At 35.0% G+C, this 22,126-nt stretch overlaps 1 protein-coding gene across 5 annotated transcripts in view; it reads right to left on the bottom strand.

The window, feature by feature from the left end:
- The window catches only part of cgnb (cingulin b), a 70,731-nt gene that overhangs the window by 4,302 nt on the left and 44,303 nt on the right, over window positions 1-22,126 (bottom strand). For 4 of the 5 annotated variants that reach the window (XM_030147384.1, XM_030147387.1, XM_030147386.1 and 1 more), the window contains 8 exons: window positions 18,454-18,711; window positions 14,075-14,245; window positions 10,457-10,618; window positions 10,175-10,264; window positions 9,994-10,077; window positions 5,404-5,522; window positions 5,203-5,311; window positions 1,682-1,845 (listed from right to left, as the gene is read on the bottom strand). In XM_030147384.1, the coding sequence (XP_030003244.1) occupies window positions 1,682-1,845; window positions 5,203-5,311; window positions 5,404-5,522; window positions 9,994-10,077; window positions 10,175-10,264; window positions 10,457-10,618; window positions 14,075-14,245; window positions 18,454-18,711 (1,157 nt within the window). Of the gene's footprint in view, window positions 1-1,681; window positions 2,044-5,202; window positions 5,312-5,403; window positions 5,523-9,993; window positions 10,078-10,174; window positions 10,265-10,456; window positions 10,619-14,074; window positions 14,246-18,453; window positions 18,712-22,126 lie in introns of those variants that run through there. The other variant, XM_030147388.1, reaches the window with a different exon arrangement.

The following is a 22,126-nucleotide window of genomic DNA, read 5'->3' as shown; positions in this document are numbered from 1 at the left end:
ATAGGTTCATGATTTTTTTTCTTTTTTTCATGCGTAAAAACAAATAAAAATACTCACACTTAAAAAAAATCTTCATTAATGTTCTCATAATTCATGCATGAAAGGGTTAGCAATAAAATGTGAATAACCTGAACAAAGATGAACAACCTGAAATGTCTAAAGAAAATTAAGTGCAATTTTTAACAATATTCCGCCTGTTACTAAGTGTTTAGTGTTTGTAGATCCAATTTGTAATGCACGTGTATAAATGGTAAATTGAGGCATAATATTGATAAAATTTTACTCATATTTCTTAACAAATTTCATTTTTTTCAGGTTATTCACATCCTTTTTGTTTGGATTGTTTGTAAATATACATACTGGTATAATTGAATGTTATTTTTTGCACTAAAACAGTTTGGAGCAGTCAGTATTTATTGGCTGTCATGCTATTATTTTACTGGTCCGACCCACTTCAGATTAAATTGGTCTGAATGTGGCCCACGGAAGAAAATGAGTTTGACACCCCTGCCATAGACCAAGGTTATAATAGTTTTGGATTTTTCATTATAGTTTAGTTTTATTTAGTTTTGACTTTTTTTTCTCTAATTCAGTCAGTTTTAATTCGTTTTTAGAGCAGGTTTGCTAGTTTTTATTAGTTTTTGTTATTTTCTAAATACTTAGTTTTAGTTCAGTTTTAGTTTTTTCATATTTTTTCTCTTCTTCTCCTTCATATTCAAATAAATCCCATTCAGGACTCTGCTGCTTTCTCCCAACTTTAGTCTCCATGTTTCCAGGTAGAGTGGAGACCAGAAGACGACTCTAAACCACAAGTGACGGACCGTTAAATATCATATGGTGCCAGCAGCTAAAATTGCTTGAGGGAAATAAATCGATTTCTTATCAATCCGACATTGACAAAGACGAAAACTAAGGGAATTTTATCCATAATTTTTATACGTTTTAGTTAGTTTTGTAAGCACACAATACAGTTTCAGTTAGTTGTTTTTTTTCTTTCAATTATAGTTTTTATTTATTTCAGTTAACGAAAATGTTTTTACAATTCTAGTTTTCGTCATTTCGTTAGTTTTCGTAGACGATAACACTGGTCTACAAGGAAAATGCTTCCAGAATAGAAGTAATGAAATTTTACCACATGAGAGTCACTGATAAAGAAAAAATCAAGTAAAAAATGCTGGTTGGCTGAACTTTCCAAGATACAGCCTTGGGTCAAAATGTGAAATTCAAGAATTAACGAGAGAATGGGTTTGACTCAAAAGGAATATTTGTCTCAGAGCTACAAGATCTACTTCAAAACACTGTCTGCACATTAGAATACGTTCACTTTACAGGTTCTATTTAGTGGAAGATTTATAAAACTATTATATAAATGTACATAAACCAATATATATGTGTAATAACACTTAATCATATACCTTGAAAACATCAGCAAACCGGCACTTTTGTCATTTATTTTCCAATTAATCTTATTAAAATACGTAACATTTAGCACATTTAATCTCTGAAGCAAATCATTTCTAAAAAATTCTAGACCAGTGTAATAACCTTGCCATAGACGTTGATTTATTGCTCTTTTCCAAATTCTGCAGAAGTTGGAGTTATAAAGCTCAGAGCGGCCCTGATGTTAAATGTAATACCTTGGTTCAACATAATTTCACTGAGGAAATATTTGAAGTCTCACTTTAGTTCACTCTCCAGCGCTGTGACTTTGGCCTGCAGCGCCTCCTGGAGCTCCTGCTGCTCCTCCAAGTCCCTGAGAACCTTCCGGCGGACCCCCTCCAGGCGCTCCACCTCGCCCTCGCTCTCGTCCAACTGCCGCTTCAGGGCCTTCACCCGCAGAGACAGCTGGTAACGGAGAGGGACAGGCAGGGGGTTAGAGGGGAACAGAGGAGGTCAGAGGTGACGACGTGGGCAGTGGGAAAAGGGGAGGGGGTAGAGGGGAGAAGCAGGACGGACAGGGGTAAAAAGGAACGCATCCTTAAAAATAGCAAATGCAGCAGAAAGAGGATCAGGGACGGGGGTGGAGGGGGGTCAGGGAGCGTTCTGGTGGCCAAATGAGGTGGGGTTTGGGTCAGAGGGGGTCACAGCTGAGGTTAGTCCGATGTAAAAGAAGCATTTAAGCACCGTCTCAAATGTATTATTGATTAAAGGACAACAGGGGGTGGCTAAAAGTGAACTACAGGGCATAATTAACCCTTTATAGGACACTCATAGAAATACTCTGAAGTCCTACATTTTTTAGGTGAAGCTGTGTTTCAGTTCCATGCAGCTAAACTCTGAAACGGTCTCCCTGATGTTGTGAGACAGACGTCTACTCTGATAATGTTTAAGTCCAGGCTGAAAACGGCTCTGTTCAACTGGGCATGAAACAACTGAAAGGGTTCTATCTGCACCCTTCTCTTTTACTTTATTGTAACTGATTACACTGGGTTACAAAAAAATGTTTTTTGCAAGTTGTCTAGGTTTTTTCAACTGAATTAGGACCATTTTGCACCGCTAAATCCAAAAATGACATCTGTTTTTCTCAATCAGGTCAGGTTTTTTTTGCTCATTTGATTTTGAAAAATTTGATCTTTTCACAAAATTGATTACATTTTTGTGACTTTATCAGTTGATTTTTTTATATAGTTCTCACCCAACATAGGTTTTAAGTGAAAAAAAAACAATTTTCTAACAGGATTCCTGTTAGGTACAATGGTGTATTCACCGCAGACGTAGCAGAATACGTCAGGCTTATTTTTGCAAGATCTTCTAGTCGAAGCCATTTCATTCACCTGTAATGTTAAAAAAAATATTAATCATAAATTGGCAAAAGTAAAATCTTCAGAACTCGTTTATTGCAAGAAATATGAAAGAATTTTGTATCATATGATGTGAAAATGCCCATAAATGTAAGCAAAAATGTTAAAAAGCCAATATGTAGCATAGTTCAGAAAGTTGACCTGATTGAGCAAAATTAATGTGATTTTTGGATTCAGCACACCAAAACTATCCTAAATCAGCTCAAAAAACTTAAACAATAAATTTGTTGTTGACCAGTGTTATAATTTATGTTTTATTGATTATGTTTTAATTGTGATTGTATATTTTCAACCTGTCTCTTTTCCATTTTTGTAAAGCACTGTGAACTGCCCTGTGTATGAATTGTGCTATACAAATACATTTGCCTTGCCTAGTGTGTTATTGGAGGACATTTTTCCAATTTTTTTTTTAAATTATTTTGTAGAAAATCAAGAATAATAATAGGGCTGCACAATATATTGAAAAAATATTGTTATTGCAATAATGGAGTGTGCAATATTCATATCACAAAGATGTGCAATACTTTATTTTCTTTCTTTTTTTCATTAACTTTCTGTTTTACATGCCATGGGGTACCAGAATGGTTTAGTCAACCACTCTAACATACTAGTTTTTCTAGCAAAAAAAAACCTGAAATAATGCTACTAATGTTGGTTGAATGCAAGTTTACGTGTTATTAATGTTGAAAAAATGAGAATATTTTCCGAGCACAACTTTGGGCAAGGCCTGAACACTTATATTTAAAGATTTTATTTTTATATGCAGTATTTACCAAACCAGGCAAGCGATGGAATATTGTTTTGTTAAAGCTCTTACCCTGGCACATCTGTTATTATGAAATACATCCATGTCATTTACACATTGTTATATGTGAATAAATGAAAAAATATTTGCCTATGTTTGTGTCTGAAGGTCTATGGTAGCAGCGTCACCAGGCTCCTGGACAGAACTGTGTAACTGATTGTAGAAGTATTGTGTGTTAATTTCTAAATAACTGAGTCAGCATACAAACAATTGGCTCATTTTAATATTGTTAAGGAACATTTTTCTTTGTAGATGAAATTTTTATTTCTTTAGGTGAACGAGAAATATCGCAGTATTATCGTTATCGCAATGCTGTACACCCATATTGCAAGTTTTGCCAATATCATGCAGCCCTAGTTAATGAAGTTACCATATTTGGTTCCTTACCCATAAGTTGCAAAAAAAAAAAAAAAAAAATCCAAGAAGTATATATGAAAAAAAAAAAAAACATGTAAGGTGAAAAGAACATGTATTTTAGAACATTAGACCAACATGCGTGCTGATCCAGACCCCTGTCCACATCCACATGATCCCTTTGAACATCAGTCCTTACATTAGTACCATTACTGCATGGTACCGAACAAAGCAGGTCCACTCACTGTTCATGCAGAGATGGACCTTACAGACCCTGTAGACCACATTGGACCTTACAGACCCTGTAGACCACATTGGACCTTACAGACCCTGTAGACCACATTGGACCCTACAGACCCTGTAGACCACATGGGACCTTACAGACCCCGTAGATCGCATTGGACCTTACAGACCCTGTAGACCACATTGGACCCTACAGACCCTGTAGACCACATTGGACCTTACAGACCCTGTAGACCACATTGGACCTGAGACTGCTGACTCACTGTAACTGTTGCTGTCACTGTATTGTAATGTATGCAGAAATGATCAAAAATAGTCACTTGCCCGATAAAGGGTTAATGTTTCACCCCTAAAGACCCAAACATCCATCACCGACCAAAAGCATCTACTGATTTAAACTGTTTAATACCACTTCATCCACTAAACCTATCAATACATATAAATAATAATTAGTGTGAAATAGAGTTTTTCATCTTTTCATGGTCATCAGATTTGGACGTTCAGAGGCTCCGTAGTTACCATGGAAACACCATCATCTAATACAACATTGATTCACCAGTAAAACCCATGGAGTTGTATCAATGACAGTCAATGGAAATGCACGATTCATGTTCAGTTATTGTCAGATTTTACTGAAAAAGTCCCTTTCCTGCAGTTTTCTCTGTTTTTGATTTAATAAACCTCAATGTCAATCTGAGCTTTCATGAACATTTTCATGGTCAGTGAATTAAATGCAGGACAACATGTGATTTATACTGATGAAATGCAAAATACAGAGGATAATATTAAAATAAATGGAGATAAATCACTTAAGAAAGGTTAGATATAGAGACATTTTCATTTGGGAACTGACACAAAAGTAGTGCTGGGTCTTTATGGGTTAAACTATAACAGGGGCTGGATAAAAGTTAACTACACATATTTCCGAGGGCGTAATTAAAGCTGTGAAGGTGACTTGGTTCAACAAACAAACAGCGGGGGCTTCATTCTCCTTCTTACTTGGTCTCTCTGCTCCACATGCTGGTTTCTCTCCTGGTCTAATGTTGCGTTCACCTCCTTCAGTTTCCGCTCCGTTCGCCTCTGAGCCGCCTGGATACTGGCCTTCTCCCTGAGCGAACAAAACCAGAATTCACACTTCATTTTTAATGACATTTCTCAGGAGGTTTTTAATTTGAACTTGCCCAGTGTGTTTGATCGTACCTTTCCTCACTGTGTAGTCTCTCCTCCAGCTCCTGAATCTTGTTTTCCAGCAGAGTGATACCAGCTGAAGGCCGAGTCTGCGCCTCCATGTCCGCCACGCGAGTCCTCAGCTCCTTCAGCTGGGATAAGAATGAGAAAAGTGGATTTAGAACAAGACAAATCATACTGAAGATTAGTTTTACACACACAGGTCTACATGTATTTGGACAGAGTTTTACATCATCATAGTGGGTGTGAAATGAAACAATTAAGATGTGATTGAAGTGTGGACTTTCAGCTTTAATTCAAAGAGTTTAACAAAAATATCGCATTAAACATGTTTGTCTTTTATGAATTAACCCTTTTTAGACTGCCATTATAACAGGCCGTCTAGGTGTCTTCATGTTTTCTTTGCAATAAAAGTGTCTGAACATCAATCAATCAATCAACCAACCAACCATCCAACCAACCAACCAACCAACCAACCAATCAATCAATCAATCGTATTTTGTTTATATAGCGTCAAATCATAACAAAAGTTTTTCCATGACACTTTACATATCGGGCCGGTCGAAACCAGACTCTCACATGCCTTTTTGCCGATTCTTTTGCACCTTTGCTTTCAGGAAGAACTCAACTTTTAATATCTGGCCATTAATGATCATTATTATAATTAATAAAGGCTTAAAACAGTGTGTTTTAGTGAAAAAAACCAAACAAAAAATGGACTTCTTTGTAGCATATTAATTATCAGAACAACTATAACTGTCCATAACAAAACTTTTTGAGATTACTGAAATAAAATTTCAACTATTTGACATCTGCTTAAACATGCTTTTTGCTCTTGAACATTCAGTATTCATATTATGGCTTCATATTATTATTATTATTATTATTATTATTATTATTATTATTATTATTATTATTATTATTATTTTTATTATTATTATTATTATTACCTCCGCCAAGGAGGTTATGTTTTTGCTAGGGTTTGTTTGTTTGTTTGTCTGTTTGTTTGTTTGTCTGTCCGTTAGTGTGCAACATAACTCAAAAAGTTATGGACAGATTTGGATGAAATTTTCAGGGTTTGTTGGAAATGGGATAAGGAAGAAATGATTAAATTTTGGTGGTGATCGGGGGTGGGGGGGCCCACGGGGGGGGGCCACTGATCAGCCTTGGCGGAGGTCTGCGCTCTCCGAGTGCTTCTAGTCATTATTATTATTATTATTATTATTATTTTACTTTTTTTTTACTATTTCCATGCGTTTTTTAGACTGTGTCGAAGTCTCTGAATCAGTTCCTCTCTGGTACCATAAAGTGTTATCTAGCGTTGGAAAGCTCAGGATCTCAGCTTTCAGATGCCATTGGAATTTTGTGGATGGCATAAACGGTTCAGGAGTTACAGAAAATGGAATGCTGTAAAGTCCATTTGGATGGAGTTGTCGCTTGGTAGTAGAATCTCCTGTGCAGAGTTTATTGCTTTAACAGGCTTCATTCAGACACAGGGGATCTTTGAGCTTCATGCAGATTTCAGCAAGGAAAATCCTACTAATTGGATCATTTTCTCCCCCAGCTGTTTATATATTTAATCTATTTTTAGCCCAGTCGTACTGACCTATCACACAGGCACTAGAGCAGGGATGTCAAACTCATTTTAGTTCAGGGGCCACATCCTCCCAGTATGATCTGAAGTGGGCTGGACCAGTAAAAATAAGAACATAATAATATAGGAATAATGTCAATTCTAAACTTTTCTCTTGGTTTTAGTGTGAAGAAAGTAATATTATGTGATGAAAACATTTACATCTACAAACAATCCTTTAAAAAAGTCTGAATAACATGAACAACTATGGAAAAAAATGAAAATTTCTAAGAAAAATAAATGCAATTTTAACCATATTCTGCTTCAGTTTATCATTTACACATGTGCATTACAACATACAGATCACAGTAGATCTGCAAATACACATTAAAATTACACATCTCTTAACTCATAAAGACCCAAACAGTCACTGGTGACCAAAACACATCTACTGAACTAAAATGTTTAATAACTTCTGATCCACTAATCCTATCAATCCATGTAAATAATTGGTGTAAAATACAGTTTTTCATCTTTTAATGGTCATCAGATATGACCCATTTGGATGTTCAGAGGGTCCGTAGTTACCGTGGAAACGCCGTAATGTTCTACAACATTGATTCATCAGTAAAACCTCTGGACTTTGATAAATGACAGTGGATGAGGACACTTTTTATGTTTAGTCTTTAAGTCTATTTTTCCTATTTTTTTCCAGTTTTGATATAATAACCTTTGAATTTACTCTGAGCTTTAACGAACATCTACATGATCAGTAAATTAAATATATGAAAATACATGATTTACGCTGAAAAACCACAAAATACAGAGGATAATATTATAATAATGTTGATAAATCACTTAAGAAAGGTTAAATATAGAGAAAAATATATTTTGGAGGTGTCACAAAACTAACAGTGGGTCTTGATGGGATTCAGATTCAGATTCAGAAAACTTCATTTATCGCAGACGGGCAGTTCATTTGCAGCTTACCACAGACATCAGCCCACACTAAAGTGCAATGTGACAAACATAAGTCAGTGTACAACTACAAGACCACTGGAAGCAATTACAAATAAATGCATTAAATAATCAACAATAAATAATCAATAAATACCAATGCAGGCAAAAAGACTAAAAGACCCTGTTGGTTCTGCTAACATAAAAAAATCTCATAAAATGACTAAAATGACAGTGGTCAGATTTTAAAAGTGTGACAGCTGAAGGAATAAAAGAATAAAAGAAGAATAAAAGAATAAAAGGGTTAATACATTTCAGGTTATTCATATTTTTGGTGAAAAGATAGTTTGTAAATGTAAACAGTCTGATGTAATTTAGCTTTTTTTTCTAAACATTAAAACAAAGAGAATTTGGAGTTGGCCTCATTTATACTTATTATGATAATATTTTACTGGTCTGAAACCCTTGAGATTGAATTGTGCTGAATATGGAACCTGAACTAAAATGATTCTTAATATGTTCAGTGGAATTTTTTCGCCTTACTAATTCATCCCACAGGTTGCATTGGACCCTTTGGGGGGCTGGTTTTGGCCCCTAGACCGTATGTTTGACCCCCATGCACTAGATCAGGGGTGTCAAACTCATTTTAGTTCAGGGGCCACATTTAGCCCAACTTGATCTCAAGTGGGCCAGACCAGTAAAATAATGACTTAATAACCTAGAAATAATGACAAATCCAAGTTTTTCCATTTTGTTTTAGTACAAAACCCCCCAATTAAATTATGAAAATATTTACATTGTACAAAAAAGATGTGAATAACCTGAAAAAAAACAGACATTTCATTTGAAAAGTTAGTGCAATTTTAACAATATTATGCCTCGACTTATTATTTATACATGTACATTACACACAATGTTACATAAACATTTAATAACAGGCAGAATATTGTTAAAATTGCACATTTTGGGTTGTTCATCTTTCTTTATATTTATGTATTTATTTATTGTGGAAAAAATAGTTTTGTAAATGTAAATATTTTCACGGTGTAATCTTTTTTTTTTTTTACTTAAATTATTCACAAAGAAAATTTGTAGTTGTCATTATTTATGGGTTATTCTGCTGTTATTATTTTACTGTCTATCACGTTGGTCTGTATGTGGAACAACCTTGACTGTTCAGGTTAATTTTTGCACTTTCACCCCGTGAGCCGGAATGGACCCTTTGGTCGGCCGGTTTTGGCCCCTGGACCGTATGTTTGACCCCCATGCACTAGATCAGGGTTGTCAAACTCATTTTGGTTCAGGGGCCATATTTAGCTCAATTTGATCTCAAGTGGGCCAGACCAGTAAAATAATGACTTAATAACCTATAAATAATGACAAATCTAAGTTTTTCATTTTGTTTTAGTACAAAAAAAAACCCGATTAAATTGTACAAAAAAGATGTGAATAACCTGAAAAAAACAGATATTTCAGTAGAAAAGTTAGTGCAATTTTAACAATATTATGCCTCAACTTATTATTTATACATGTACATTACACACAATGTTAAATAAACATTTAGTAACAGGCAGAATATTGTTAAAATTTTGGAGTCTGGAACTGAAATTTGAACAATTTCTACCATATAACATCTCTTATTATTATATTAACACAACTCCAGATCACAGTGGATCCATAAATGCACAAAACATTTAGTAACAGGCAGAATATTGTTAAAATTGCACATTTTGGGTTGTTCATCTTTCTTTATATTAATGTATTTATTTGCGTTTTATTATGGAAAAAATAGTTTTGTAAATGCAAATATTTTCACGGTGTAATCTTATTTTTTCTCCACTTAAATTTTTCACAAAGAAAAGCTGTAGTTGTCATTATTTATGGGTTATTCTGCTGTTATTATTTTACTGTCGATCACGTTGGTCTGTATGTGGAACAACCTTGACTGTTCAGGTTAATTTTTGCACTTTCACCCCGTGGGCCGGAATGGAACCTTTGGCGGGCCGGTTTTGGCCCCCGGGCCACATGTTTGACCCCCATGCACTAGATGATAGGACAGTATTCTCATATACCTGTCTCTCCAGTGCACTCTTGTCCATTTCCAGGTCATGTCTCGCCGAACGTTCCTGCATCAACTCTGAACGAAGCTGGTCCACCTGAGAGCAGGAAGAGTGGATGCCACACTATCACACACACGTACCTTCGGCTGCTTTGCATGTGTATTCAAATACTTTGTGCAGATATTTCTGGTACCTGATCTCTGCTGCGTGTGATGCGGTCGTTCAGCAGCTCCACGCCGCCCTTCTCTTCATCCAACTCAATTTCCAGTGTTTTAATTTTATCCTGGACACACACACATAAGTATAAATAAATAAGTACCGTGTATTTCCAGAAGAGTCCAAACTGACCCGTCGCTTCACTTGAATCTCTTTTTTTAACCTCCACCTGCTCTGCACATCTCTGTTCCCCTCATTTACTCCTATGTTTAGGCTTCCCACCTCGTGACCTTTGACCCCTCCCCCTCTGACGCCTCACCTCTAGTGCCCTGATCTCCCTGTGGCGGTCGGTGTAGGTGCTTTTCTCTGCTTCCAGTTCGCTCTCCAAGTGTTTGAGGCGGTTGTTGAGGAGGTCTCTCTCCAACTGGGCGCTGTCTCGCTCCTCGCTGCAAACCAACAGCTCCTTCTTCAGACGAGAAACCTGAAAACAACACACAGATACAGGTTTTTAGAAGAAGAATAGAAGGCCTTTATTGTCACTACACTGTAAGGAAGGGTTTTTGAGGAAACTGATCGCCTTAGATAATTTAAGTAATGAAAACTTGAGTGTATTAAACTTAAATGCTTGATTTGAATGGAATTGCTATTTTAAGTACAACACACTTAATGCTAAGTTCATTTAACTTAAAATTTGTTGCAATGTCAATTGCTTTGTGTAATCATCAGGCTTAATATCAGTTTACTCTACTCAATTCCAAGTTAATTTAAATTAAAATCTTGTGCAATTTAAATTGCTTTGTGTAATTATTCAATTTCATATACTGTAGATGGAAATTAGGGGAGAAACTATCTCAATATACTTGGATGGTACAAGGTGTGCTTTTTATTTGACAGGACATAAAGATCTGCATTAACAAAAAATTTTCATAGATGAACAGGTAAGCCATTGTTCGGCCTATGGCTCTCACTCATGGTGCAGCTCTACAAAAATACAAAAACAAACACAAAAAGGCCAATAAACATTGCCATACACACATTAAGTCAAAATTAACACTGACACTACAACCTTGCCGAACCCCTGCACATAAAAACAACACATTTTCAACAACAAGGCCAATACCCACAATGCAATACGGAGATAAAAAGGTGTGGTCATGACTAAAACTTAGTGATTTAATTCCATTCAGCTTAAACTTTCTCGCACTTTTGACTATTTCTACAAATTAGTAGAATATACTTAACGTTTTATAGTAATGTGATAAAACTTAAATCCTAAAGTACATTGTAATTAAAGCATTTTAGTAAATACAAAGTCCGGGCTTACAGTGTATACACATGTACAATGAGATTTAAGAGCAGCTCCTTCAGTGCAAACATATACATACATAGAATAAACAGCATAAAAACAATAGATTTCCATAATAAAATGTGTGTGTCCTCAGATAAAATAAGTTATATATACAGTATGAAACTTTAAAATTGCACAGTATTGTGGTCAGAATGATATTGCACAGAAGTATTAAGTATTGATTGCACAGTAGGTGGTTGAGAGGTCGTCTCGGGGGTCAGGGGGGTTGGACTGAGAAGTCAGTGCATGTGTGAGTTCAGAGTGATGGTCAGAGGGTCAGAGGGGGGTTTTCACCTTTTCTGTATCTTTAAATACTGTTATGTATTTTTTTGTGTGTATTTTCCAGATACTCCTGATTTATACATACATTTTCAGCAGAATGATAACTGCACAGTCTCAGTTTGTCATTTCAAACAGTAAACCAGTCTTGTGATCATTTTAATCATGTAGTTGCTGGAATTTTTAATGCATCATACTTTTACTGCGTTGAACTTTTATTGTATTTTTTCGTTTGCATGGTTTAATTGAGGCATTTTCTGTTACTTGCCAAGGGCCTATGGATGCAAAATGTACCGTATTTACATCTGTTGTTGCCCCTACAAAATAAAATAACATAAAATAAAATAAATAAAGAAAGAAAGAAAGAAAGAAAGAAAGAAAGAAAGAAAGAAAGAAAGAAAGAAAGAAAGAAAGAAAGAAAGCACATTTGGTCAGTTATTCTGTGTTAAAGCAACACAGAACTGGAACTCACTTCCCACCCACATTAAAGACACACATACATACTCCACTTTTACAGCAAAGTTAAAACATAGATTGCTGACAACTACACCTGCACACACTAACATATGGCTGTGTGTTATCTGTGTCACGATCATGGATGCTGTCTATCCATATGTGATGTCTGTTTACATCCCTGTCTGTGATTGTGTGCGGATGTGTGTGTGATTATATTGTATGTGCCGGTTTTGTATGTTTGGATAATATGTGCTGTCTATGTATGATCGTACTGATGCTTCACTGTCCTCTTTTATCTTTTTTTGTATCTTTATTGATTTATTTTGTCTCTTAGCTGTCTTAACTCTCTCTTTTTAATTAATGTGCTGTAATATATACAGGGGTTGGACAAAATAATGGAAACACCTTCACCTCAAGATGATAATGCCCCAATCCATACAGCTAGAATTGTTAAAGAATGGCATGAGGAACATTCTAATGAAGTTGAGCATCTCGTATGGCCGGCACAGTCCCCAGACCTCAACATTATTGAGCATTTATGGTCAGTTTTAGAGATTCAAGTAAGACGTCGATTTCCACCGCCATCGTCTCTAAAAGAGTTGGAGGGTATTCTAACTGAAGAATGGCTTAAAATTCCTTTGGAAACAATTCACAAGTTGTATGAACCAATACCTCGGAGAATTGAGGCTGTAATTGCCGCAAAAGGCGGACCTACACCATATTCAATTATATTTTGTTGATTTTTTAAGGTGTTTCCATTATTTTGTCCAACCCCTGTATATTTTTTTAGGGTGCCTATTGTTATCAGGCCGGGGACTACAGCAGAATACTGTGGGCTAAAGCTGCCCCTTTTTACTGTTATTGATACAGTTAATTAATTGGGATTGTCCACGTTACAATAAACTAATAAACCAAACTAAATTAAAGGTGTAAAGTTTACAGACCTTTTTCTTTGTTAAAACAAGGCAAAAAATTATTTGACTGAAATAAAAATGAAAATGACGACCAACAAAAATACAAAAAACTATAATAACCAATACAAAAAGAAATAAAAGAAAGAAGAGTTGCAGTTTAACTCGCTCCGTAAAATGAGTAGGCAGATTATTCCATATTTTAGGTCCTCTGTATTTTAATTTAACATTCATTTAACCAGGAAATATCCCATTAAGATAAAGAACCTCTTTTACAAAGAAGTCCTGGCTGAGATGGGCAGCAGCAAATACAACCCACAGTTACAGGATTACACAGTTAAAACACAAAGAACAGACACATTCGACAATAAACAGTAAAACAAAATATTTACAAGCAGATGAAGAAAAACGAGTGCAAGTTACCGAGTCGGCCTCAAGAACTCCCAGTTTGGACTCATAACCGCTCAAAGAAATTAACTCAGTTAGTGCTCTGGTCTTTCTGTAGCTCATGGTTTTGAAAAAATTTATTTGATGCCATTCATCTTTTTTTTTTTACCTCCACCAAGGAGGTAAAAATTGTGGTTTGTCTGTTTGTTTGTTTGTTTGTTTGTATGTGTGTTAGCAAGATAACTCAAAAAATTATGGAAGGATTCTGATGAAATTTTCAGGAAATGTTGATTCTGGCACAAGGAAGAAATGATTACATTTTGGTGGTGATGGGTGGGGGGGGTCTGATCTGTCTTGGTGAAGGTCTGCACTCTCCAAGTGCTTTTCCAGTTCCTCATTTTTTTGTCTTCTATATGTTAAGAATTTCATTATAATACATAAAACATTTAATCTAACACTCAACCTGAACTAAAACTGTTGAATTCTCAAACTGAAACTACTTATACACTACGTAAAACAAAACAACTTAAAAGCGTACGGCCCATATTTGTCGTACCTCCTCCTGCTGGGCCTTCAGGTTGTTCTGAGCTCTCTGCAGCTCAGCCAGTCGGTCTTTACTGTTACGCTGAGCCTCCATCAGGTCTTTCCTCGATCGTTCCCTGTAGTCATCCAGCTGTGACTGGAGAACCGCAACCGACTGACGTGAATCTCCCATCATCATCTCCATCTGGTACGAAAGAGAGAAACTACAGTGAATGAAAACATTTATAATCACCTGCAAAGAAACCTGAACCCACTGTCACCCAGCGGTGGGGAAATACTCAGGTACTTTACATAAAAAGTACAAGTACCTCATTGTGAAAATATTCCAGTACAAGTAAAGGTTTTGCATTCAAAGCCTTACTGAAGTAAAAACATCTTAGCTGTATCAGTAAAATGTATATTTACAATTATATGATCTTTTTGATTGTTTTGTTGCATTTCACTCCTTTTTAATATTGAGGTCTTTTTGACTACTTTATGTACTATTTTATGTGCTTTCAGTCCCCCCACACACCTCTGGAATGCCCTTTCGGAACACATAAAAAAATCAGACTCTGTTACCTCCTTCAAATCCAAGCTTAAAACTTATTTATTCAGATAGGCCTACTCTATTCCATAATTTCACTATTATCTGCTGCCATTTGTACCTGTGTGTTTTATATATGCAGTGTGTAATTTTAATTGTGTTTCATTTATTTTTACAACTTTGTATGGTGACCTTGAGTATCCTGAAAGGCGCCTATAAATAAAATGCATTATTATTATTATTATTATTATTATTATTATTATTATTATTAGGATGAATGAATAAATTTATTTTTGGTTTTACATCAGTCATTGTACTCAGTACATCAATTGTAATAAACATAAAAACCAAAAAAGGAATAGGCTAGAAGCAAAAGCTTATTTTTTTGCCTATCCTTTTCAACTAATACACTGCTTATGTCAACTTAAATGTGTACAGCTTCGAGCATTTACACCATAATAATAACAAATTAAAAAAAAAAAAAAGTCTACTGTACAACAAAAACACATCTACCATCTCAATTCAATATTTCTGAATAATTTTAATTAAAAATTATTAAAAATATTAAAAATAATTAAGAATTAATTAAAAATATTAAGAATTAACTTAAAGTACTTTTTTTTTTCTTTTTTAACTTCACCAAAGGAGTGGATAACTTAAATGCATCATAAGGTCCATTCCATAATTTCACACCCACAATCTCAATTCATTTAGACTTCACATCTGCCCCCACTCTAATCCACTCACACATATCAAAATCTTAAATTATTATTAAATTAAATCAGGGGTGTCAAACTCATTTTAGTTCAGGGGCCACATTCAGTCCAGTTTGATCTGAAGTGGGCCAAACTATTAACATGACATAATAACGCATAAATAAATAACTTTTTCTCCTCGTTTTAGTGCAATAAAAAGAACTAAATTATAAATATATTTACATTTAGAAACTGTCCTCTCGTTAAAAAGATGTGAATGACCAAAAAAAAAAAAAAAATTCTGTAGAACAATAAGAGCAATTGTTACATTACTTTTGCCTTGTCATTTGTACATGTGAATTTCACACAGTGTTACACAAAGATTTGCTAATATGCATAATGTTGTTAACATTTTGAAATTTGGATCTAAAATAAGAATGATTTCTACAATATCACGTGTCAGATTATTATTAACAATTTACAGATCTGAACTAAAAATGTGTAAAACATTTACTAGAATATTGTTAAAATTGTACTTCATTTTCAGGTTTACATTTTATTGTTTATTTTATTCTTTTACTTGACATCACACTGGGCTGAACGTGGCCCCTGAACTAAAACCAGTTCAACACCCTGGACTGTTAATATCTTCAGTGTCATTTTTGCACCGCGGGCCATTTTGGAACCTTTGGAGGGCCTGTTTTGGCCCCTGGGCCGCATGTTTGACACCTGTGAATTAAATTATTATGTGTGTACTGTAAATGTCCTGTGATGTATCTCTAAAGTCAGTATTCCGTGAAAAGCAGAAAATCTGGCCTTTTCTATTAGTTTTATCACAATAAATTCTCCATCAAATCCATGAGGGTTTTACAGAGTTAATATAATTTAGGAGGATAATTCTATCAACCCATAAGGAACAGTTAAAGCTGTAGGAGATTAAATTAAGGGGAGAAAAAAAAATACTGGATCTGAAAAATACAAGCTATCCAGGCCATTTTTATTGTTCCTGTTTGGATCTTTGTATTCGTGCCATCCTTCTGGTGTTGCACATTATCCAATGTTTTATTTTTATTTTTAAGTTTCACATAGGATGTAACAGAGTGTGGATAAAGACCATATTGGTCTTTTTTTCTATCCCAAACCTACTTCCCTATTAACCCCTTCCCTTCCTTTCAGTACATGTGATGGTTATTCCTCCAGTTCACCCTCACTCTAAATAAATTAACGAATAATAAGACAAAACAAACAAAAACAAAGCCCTAGAAAAATAATCACTACCTATAAAAGTTGTCAAAAAATATTAAAGAAGACATGTAATAATATATTCATGTATGTAAACTCTAAAATACGGCTGTAACACACACTTTTTTCTGCTGCTCTCATTTCAGTCAAAGTCAAAAGACTAAATATAAACATGGATGACATGACATTGTTTTATGCTATCATGCAAAAGTCATTTTTCCAAGTTTTTATGTTGAGACACAAAGTAGAGCAGCAGAATCACATCCAGGTCGTATTTGATAGAATCTGATCAGTGATTGGTTATTACAGCTGTCAATCACACGTTATCCTCATCGCATAATTGCCAAAATCATATTTTCTGCTATTGTTTAGTCTCTTTTTTCTTTTTTTCTTCCCTTTTTTGTTTTTGCAAACTTGTTCACACATCTGGTTGAAGTTACTGTTACCGAATAAATAATAAAAAGTTTGCTGCAAAGTGTAGTTTTTCTTCTTTTCTGAAAATCTTAAAATATGACTGACACAATTATGCTATGAGGCTAAAGATATTTAACTTTCCTACTTGTCTGAAAACACATGTGACTGGACATAATCTAGACAAATCACAGGAAAAGAGCAAATTAAATTCTCATGTCTTCTCAGACCACTTCAATTACATAATGTTGAAAGGAATTTTTGCTTGATGATGCAAAAAAAGTTCAATTAAAGCACTGCAGCGTTAATGCTTCAGTTTTCCACTTAAACATAATAAAATAATGCATTTGTGTATATTTGGTTCACTAGCTAGAATAGAGATTAGAAATTGTAAACTGATAAGGAGCTCAGACAAATGCAGTAGTGGAGTAAAAAGTATTCGGCTAAAATTTACTTAGGGGGTCAAATGAGTGGCCATTTTTGTCAAAAAAAAAAGTAAGAAATGCTTAGAACTGTGTTGAAATAATGCTAATCCATTTGTGCACAGACTACTGATATTATTTGACAGTGGAAGCTCTATTTTCAGAAATATTGGATTTTGAATAGCACGTGTATGTGAAAACTTTTGCTGGTGGACGGACGTGACATTACCCATGATGCTCTGGTCAGTACCAGTACTTTATTAGTAATAAACTTATATACTTACTATTGCTAATTCTCCTCTTATTCATAAATGTTAGTATTGTGGATCTAAAACAATAACAGCTGACACAAAAACACAAAATGTGGCAGTGGACGGATGTGACATGGTTGTTACAGATCCCATCATACTGATGCTCGGCAGCCATGTCAGCGTTTACACTAATGATCCCTGTGCAAAAACTAGGATCAGAATTATTTATTGTATAGTTTATCATCATACTAAAGAGTAAATAACAATATAGAATTGTTATTTCTTTATAAAAAAAATGCTTATTATTAGAAAACTGTTGATTTAAAAAGTGACGTGTGACATTCTTCATGTATGTTTTGGTGAAACATAAGCAGGATGGATCAGCACCATACTCCTTATTGAACCTGTAAAAATAAAACATGTGATATGTAGGAGAGAATCTTGTAGAAAAATTGGGGAATCTAAAAGAACAGAACATTTGTTTTTCAGGTAAATTCAGTTCAAATATAACTTGGCCATTTGTGACATGAAAATATAGCATTAATTGTGATGAAATTGGACATTTTTGGGCTGAAAACATAGTTCATATGAGCATCAACATGTTGCAACAGAACTGAAATCCTGTACATTTGCATAACTTGCATTTACCAACACAAAGTTCCTTTGGGGATTCACTTATATTGATTTCTTATGCACAAAGACATAAATAAGACCTCTAAGCAAATTTTAGCCGTATTATATTCACCTCAGTGATGTAATGTAGTAGAAATACATAAAATAGGATCAAATGGAAATCCTAAAACCTCCCACTGACACTCGTACATTCCAGTCCACCACCATCTCACCTCTTTGTTGATCTTCTCCAGAGCTCGGTCCAACAGCCTCTTCTGCTCCTCCAGGTCGCTCTTTCCTCGTCGCAGCGCCTCCCTCTCCAGGTCTCTCTCCTCCAGTCGTCTCGTCAGCTCGTCTCTCTCTTTGCTCACTCGGGTGACTCCTCTCTTCGTCTCCTCCAGCTGTGACTTCAGGGCCCGGTTCTCGTCCTCCAGAGCCTCCATCGCCTCCTCGGCATCCGAGCTCCGGGGTACGCTGGAGTGAAGCCTCGTCTGGAGAACGATAAATAAAACACTGTTAGGTTTTGTCTTATTTAAAGTGCTTAGATGTAGTATTTCTACTTTCAAATATTAAACATGACCTAAAATTATCATTAGAGTGTTAAGATTAAAGAGCTCTGAAGTTCTGCCAAAGATGCAAATGTGTTGGATTAAAAAGATATGAAGTTAATTTATTTACATTAACGGTTTGGTGGTTTTATATGACCACTAGAGGGAGTAGTGAGTCACTCTGCTGGTCTCCCATGGTGAGGAAAATTAACACCATAGGGCCTTTGACTAAAGCATCAGAAAGTGACCAAAGGGATGAGAACCACAAAGAAACAACATTCACAGTCAAAGGAAGAATAGATTAGATTAGATTAGATTAGATTAGATTAGATTAGATTAAATTAGATACATTTACATTTATGCATTTGGCAGACGCTTTTTTCCAAAGCGACTTACAGGGGAAAACCAATCAAATCAATCAATCAATCAAATTTTATTTATATAGCGCCAGATCACTACAAAAGTTATCTCACGACACTTTATATATAGAGTTGGTAAAAACCAGACTCTAAGCCAATTTACAGAGACCCAACAGAATCCTAGATAGAACTTTATTGATACTTTGGGCAGAACCCTCAGGAAATTGAGGTTCCAAAAGCAGCACAACACCGAATATAAACACAAGAAATACCACAAGAAAACAAAAGCAACACAATAACTATAAAAAACAGTAGTGAAAAACTGCAATTGTACCTCGGAAAGTACCAGTAGAAACAAGTGACAAAGTAGTAGTAATAATAATAATAATAATAATAATTAGATTATTATGTTATAATATAATATTACAGTATGCATAATTTATAGAAGTGTATCACAGAATAAAAGTACCGGTAGAAACAAGTGACAAAGTAATAATAATAATAATAATAATAATAATAATAATAATAATAATAAGTAGATTATTATGTTATAATATAATATTATAGTATGCATAATTTATAGAAGTGTATCACAGAATAAAAGTACCAGTAGAAACAAGTGACAAAGTAATAATAATAATAATAATAATAATAATAATAATAATAATAATAATAATAATAATAATAATAATAATAATAATTAGTCGATTATTATGGTATAATATAATATTATAGTATGCATAATGTATATAAAGTGTATCACACAATAAAAGTACAAGTAGAAACAAATGGTAAAGTAGTAAATAATAAGTATGTAAGTGACAAAAGGATAAAAACTAGAATTACTGTTTTTTTCTCCACTGGACACAGCTTTAAACAAAAAGAATGGAGTTTGATGCTGAAATAACAGCGTTTCTTCTACATGGATGAGTTTGATTATTAGGTTTATGAAGGTATAAATTTATTATGGGATGTTATTATCTTTACAACGTTGTCGTTTGTTGATCCACTGACTTTGTTTGATGGATCCAAACAGATCTTTAGTGCAGCTACTGACAAACAGGTGATTTGTGGTTTTAATGTGGCTGTTTTCTGTCTAAAAATAAAGTAAAGCTAACAGAGCTATGATGTAAACTATCAGTAAAGACAGCACATGAAGATGATAAGAAACAACAGTCAAAATAAATGTCTGTGAGCTTTAGTTTAAAGACGAAAACTTGACGATACCTTAAAACAGATGCGTGTAAACATGTGCTTTATACTTCATTCGCTGACTTATATCATCTGTGGATACATAGCGTTAATTTACTAGTGGTTTTGGTGTTGAGTGTGTTCTTGTACATGATCGCCTCCTGCTGTTGAGACTTTGAAACATCAACACTACATAGAACCCCTTTTCTGTTGCTATATTATGAATCCTACAGAACTTCACCATGTTCTGACTGGTGCGGACATCCCCTTTATTTTGGGTTTGAACTGTGTGTTTTATCTCTTATTGTTTTGCCTGTAAATATTATTTGTTCAAACTCATTTTGAAGCGGATCATGCACGTTTTGACCCTAAACACTATCATCAGACACAGCACAACGTTTTAATTCTAACTCTTCACACACACTTTCAGTTGCCCCCCCCCCCCCCCCCCCCCCCCCCTTCTGCTACTCCTCTATAAAAGCATTGTCCCGCCCATCCTTCCTTTACCACTCTCCCTGTTTCTTCACCATGCTGTCAGCCCCAACAAGAACAGACTCATCCAGATCACACATAAACCTGCAAAAATCATTGCACCCCCCCACCCCCACCCCCAAACTCTCAGACTTCAATAACGCAGCCACTGCACTTGACCCCAGCCACCCCCTTAACCCATGTTTCATACTGCTTCCTTCTGGTCACCGCTACAGGAAAAAAGTTAAATTCAGCAAAAGTTTCATTCCAAACGCAATAACACTACTCAACAAATTATTAAAGTGACTGTAACGTGTTAGTTGGACATGTGTGGTGGTGGGTTTATGGTGGTGGAACTGTTGTCTTTGCTGCTATGGTGTGGAATTGCTGTTTTTAAGATAGATAGAATCTTTATTTTTGTCAGTAGTAGTTTGTCACATACGTAAACATGCACCACACACCGAAATTTGCCTTTAACCCAGGGGTGTCAAACATGCGGCCCAGGGGCCAAAACCAGCCCGCCAAAGGGTCCAATCCGACCCGCGGGATGTATTAGTGAAATACAAAAATTACACTCAAGATATTAACAGTCAAGGATGTCAAAATAAATTTAGTTCAATTCCATCTGAAGTGGGTCAGACCAGTAAAATACTATCACAATACAGTATAAATAACGAAAACCACATTTTTTTCTCTTTGTTTTAGTGTAAAAAAAAAAGTAAAATTACACAAAAATGTTAACATTTACAGACTAGCCTTTTACAAAAAATGTGAAAAACCTGAACAAATATGAACCTGAAATGTCTTAAGAGATTTAAGAGTAATTGTACCAATATTCTGTCTGTTATTAAATGTTTTGTGTATTTGTAGATCCACTGTGATCTGTACGTTGTAATGAACATGTAAAAATGAGAAGCTGAGGCCAAATAATGGCATAAATTGTAAAAACTGCACTTAAAAAAAAAAAAAAAAAATTTCATTTAGGTCATGGTTCATGTTTTTCCATATTTTTTTAAAAGATAGTTTATAGATGTTGAAATTTTGATAATATGTTCTTACTTTTTTCACTCTAAAACATAGAAATTAGACATACAAATTTTGGAATTGATATTATTTATGTATTATTATGTTATTATTTTAATGATCCGGCCCACTTCGGGTCATAATGGGCTTTATGTGACCCATGAACTGACATGAGTTTGACACCCCTGCTTTAACCCATCACTAGATCTTGCATCACACACACACTGCATGCTAGGAGCAGGGGAGCAAATGGGGGTGGGGTTAAATGCCTTGCTCAAGGGCACATCAGCCAACAACTCTCCACCAGTCCATGG

The sequence above is a fragment of the Sphaeramia orbicularis genome, chromosome 11 (genome assembly GCF_902148855.1).
Source record: "Sphaeramia orbicularis chromosome 11, fSphaOr1.1, whole genome shotgun sequence".
NCBI lineage: Eukaryota > Metazoa > Chordata > Actinopteri > Kurtiformes > Apogonidae > Sphaeramia > Sphaeramia orbicularis.
This window is presented reverse-complemented; position numbering and strand designations above follow the sequence as displayed.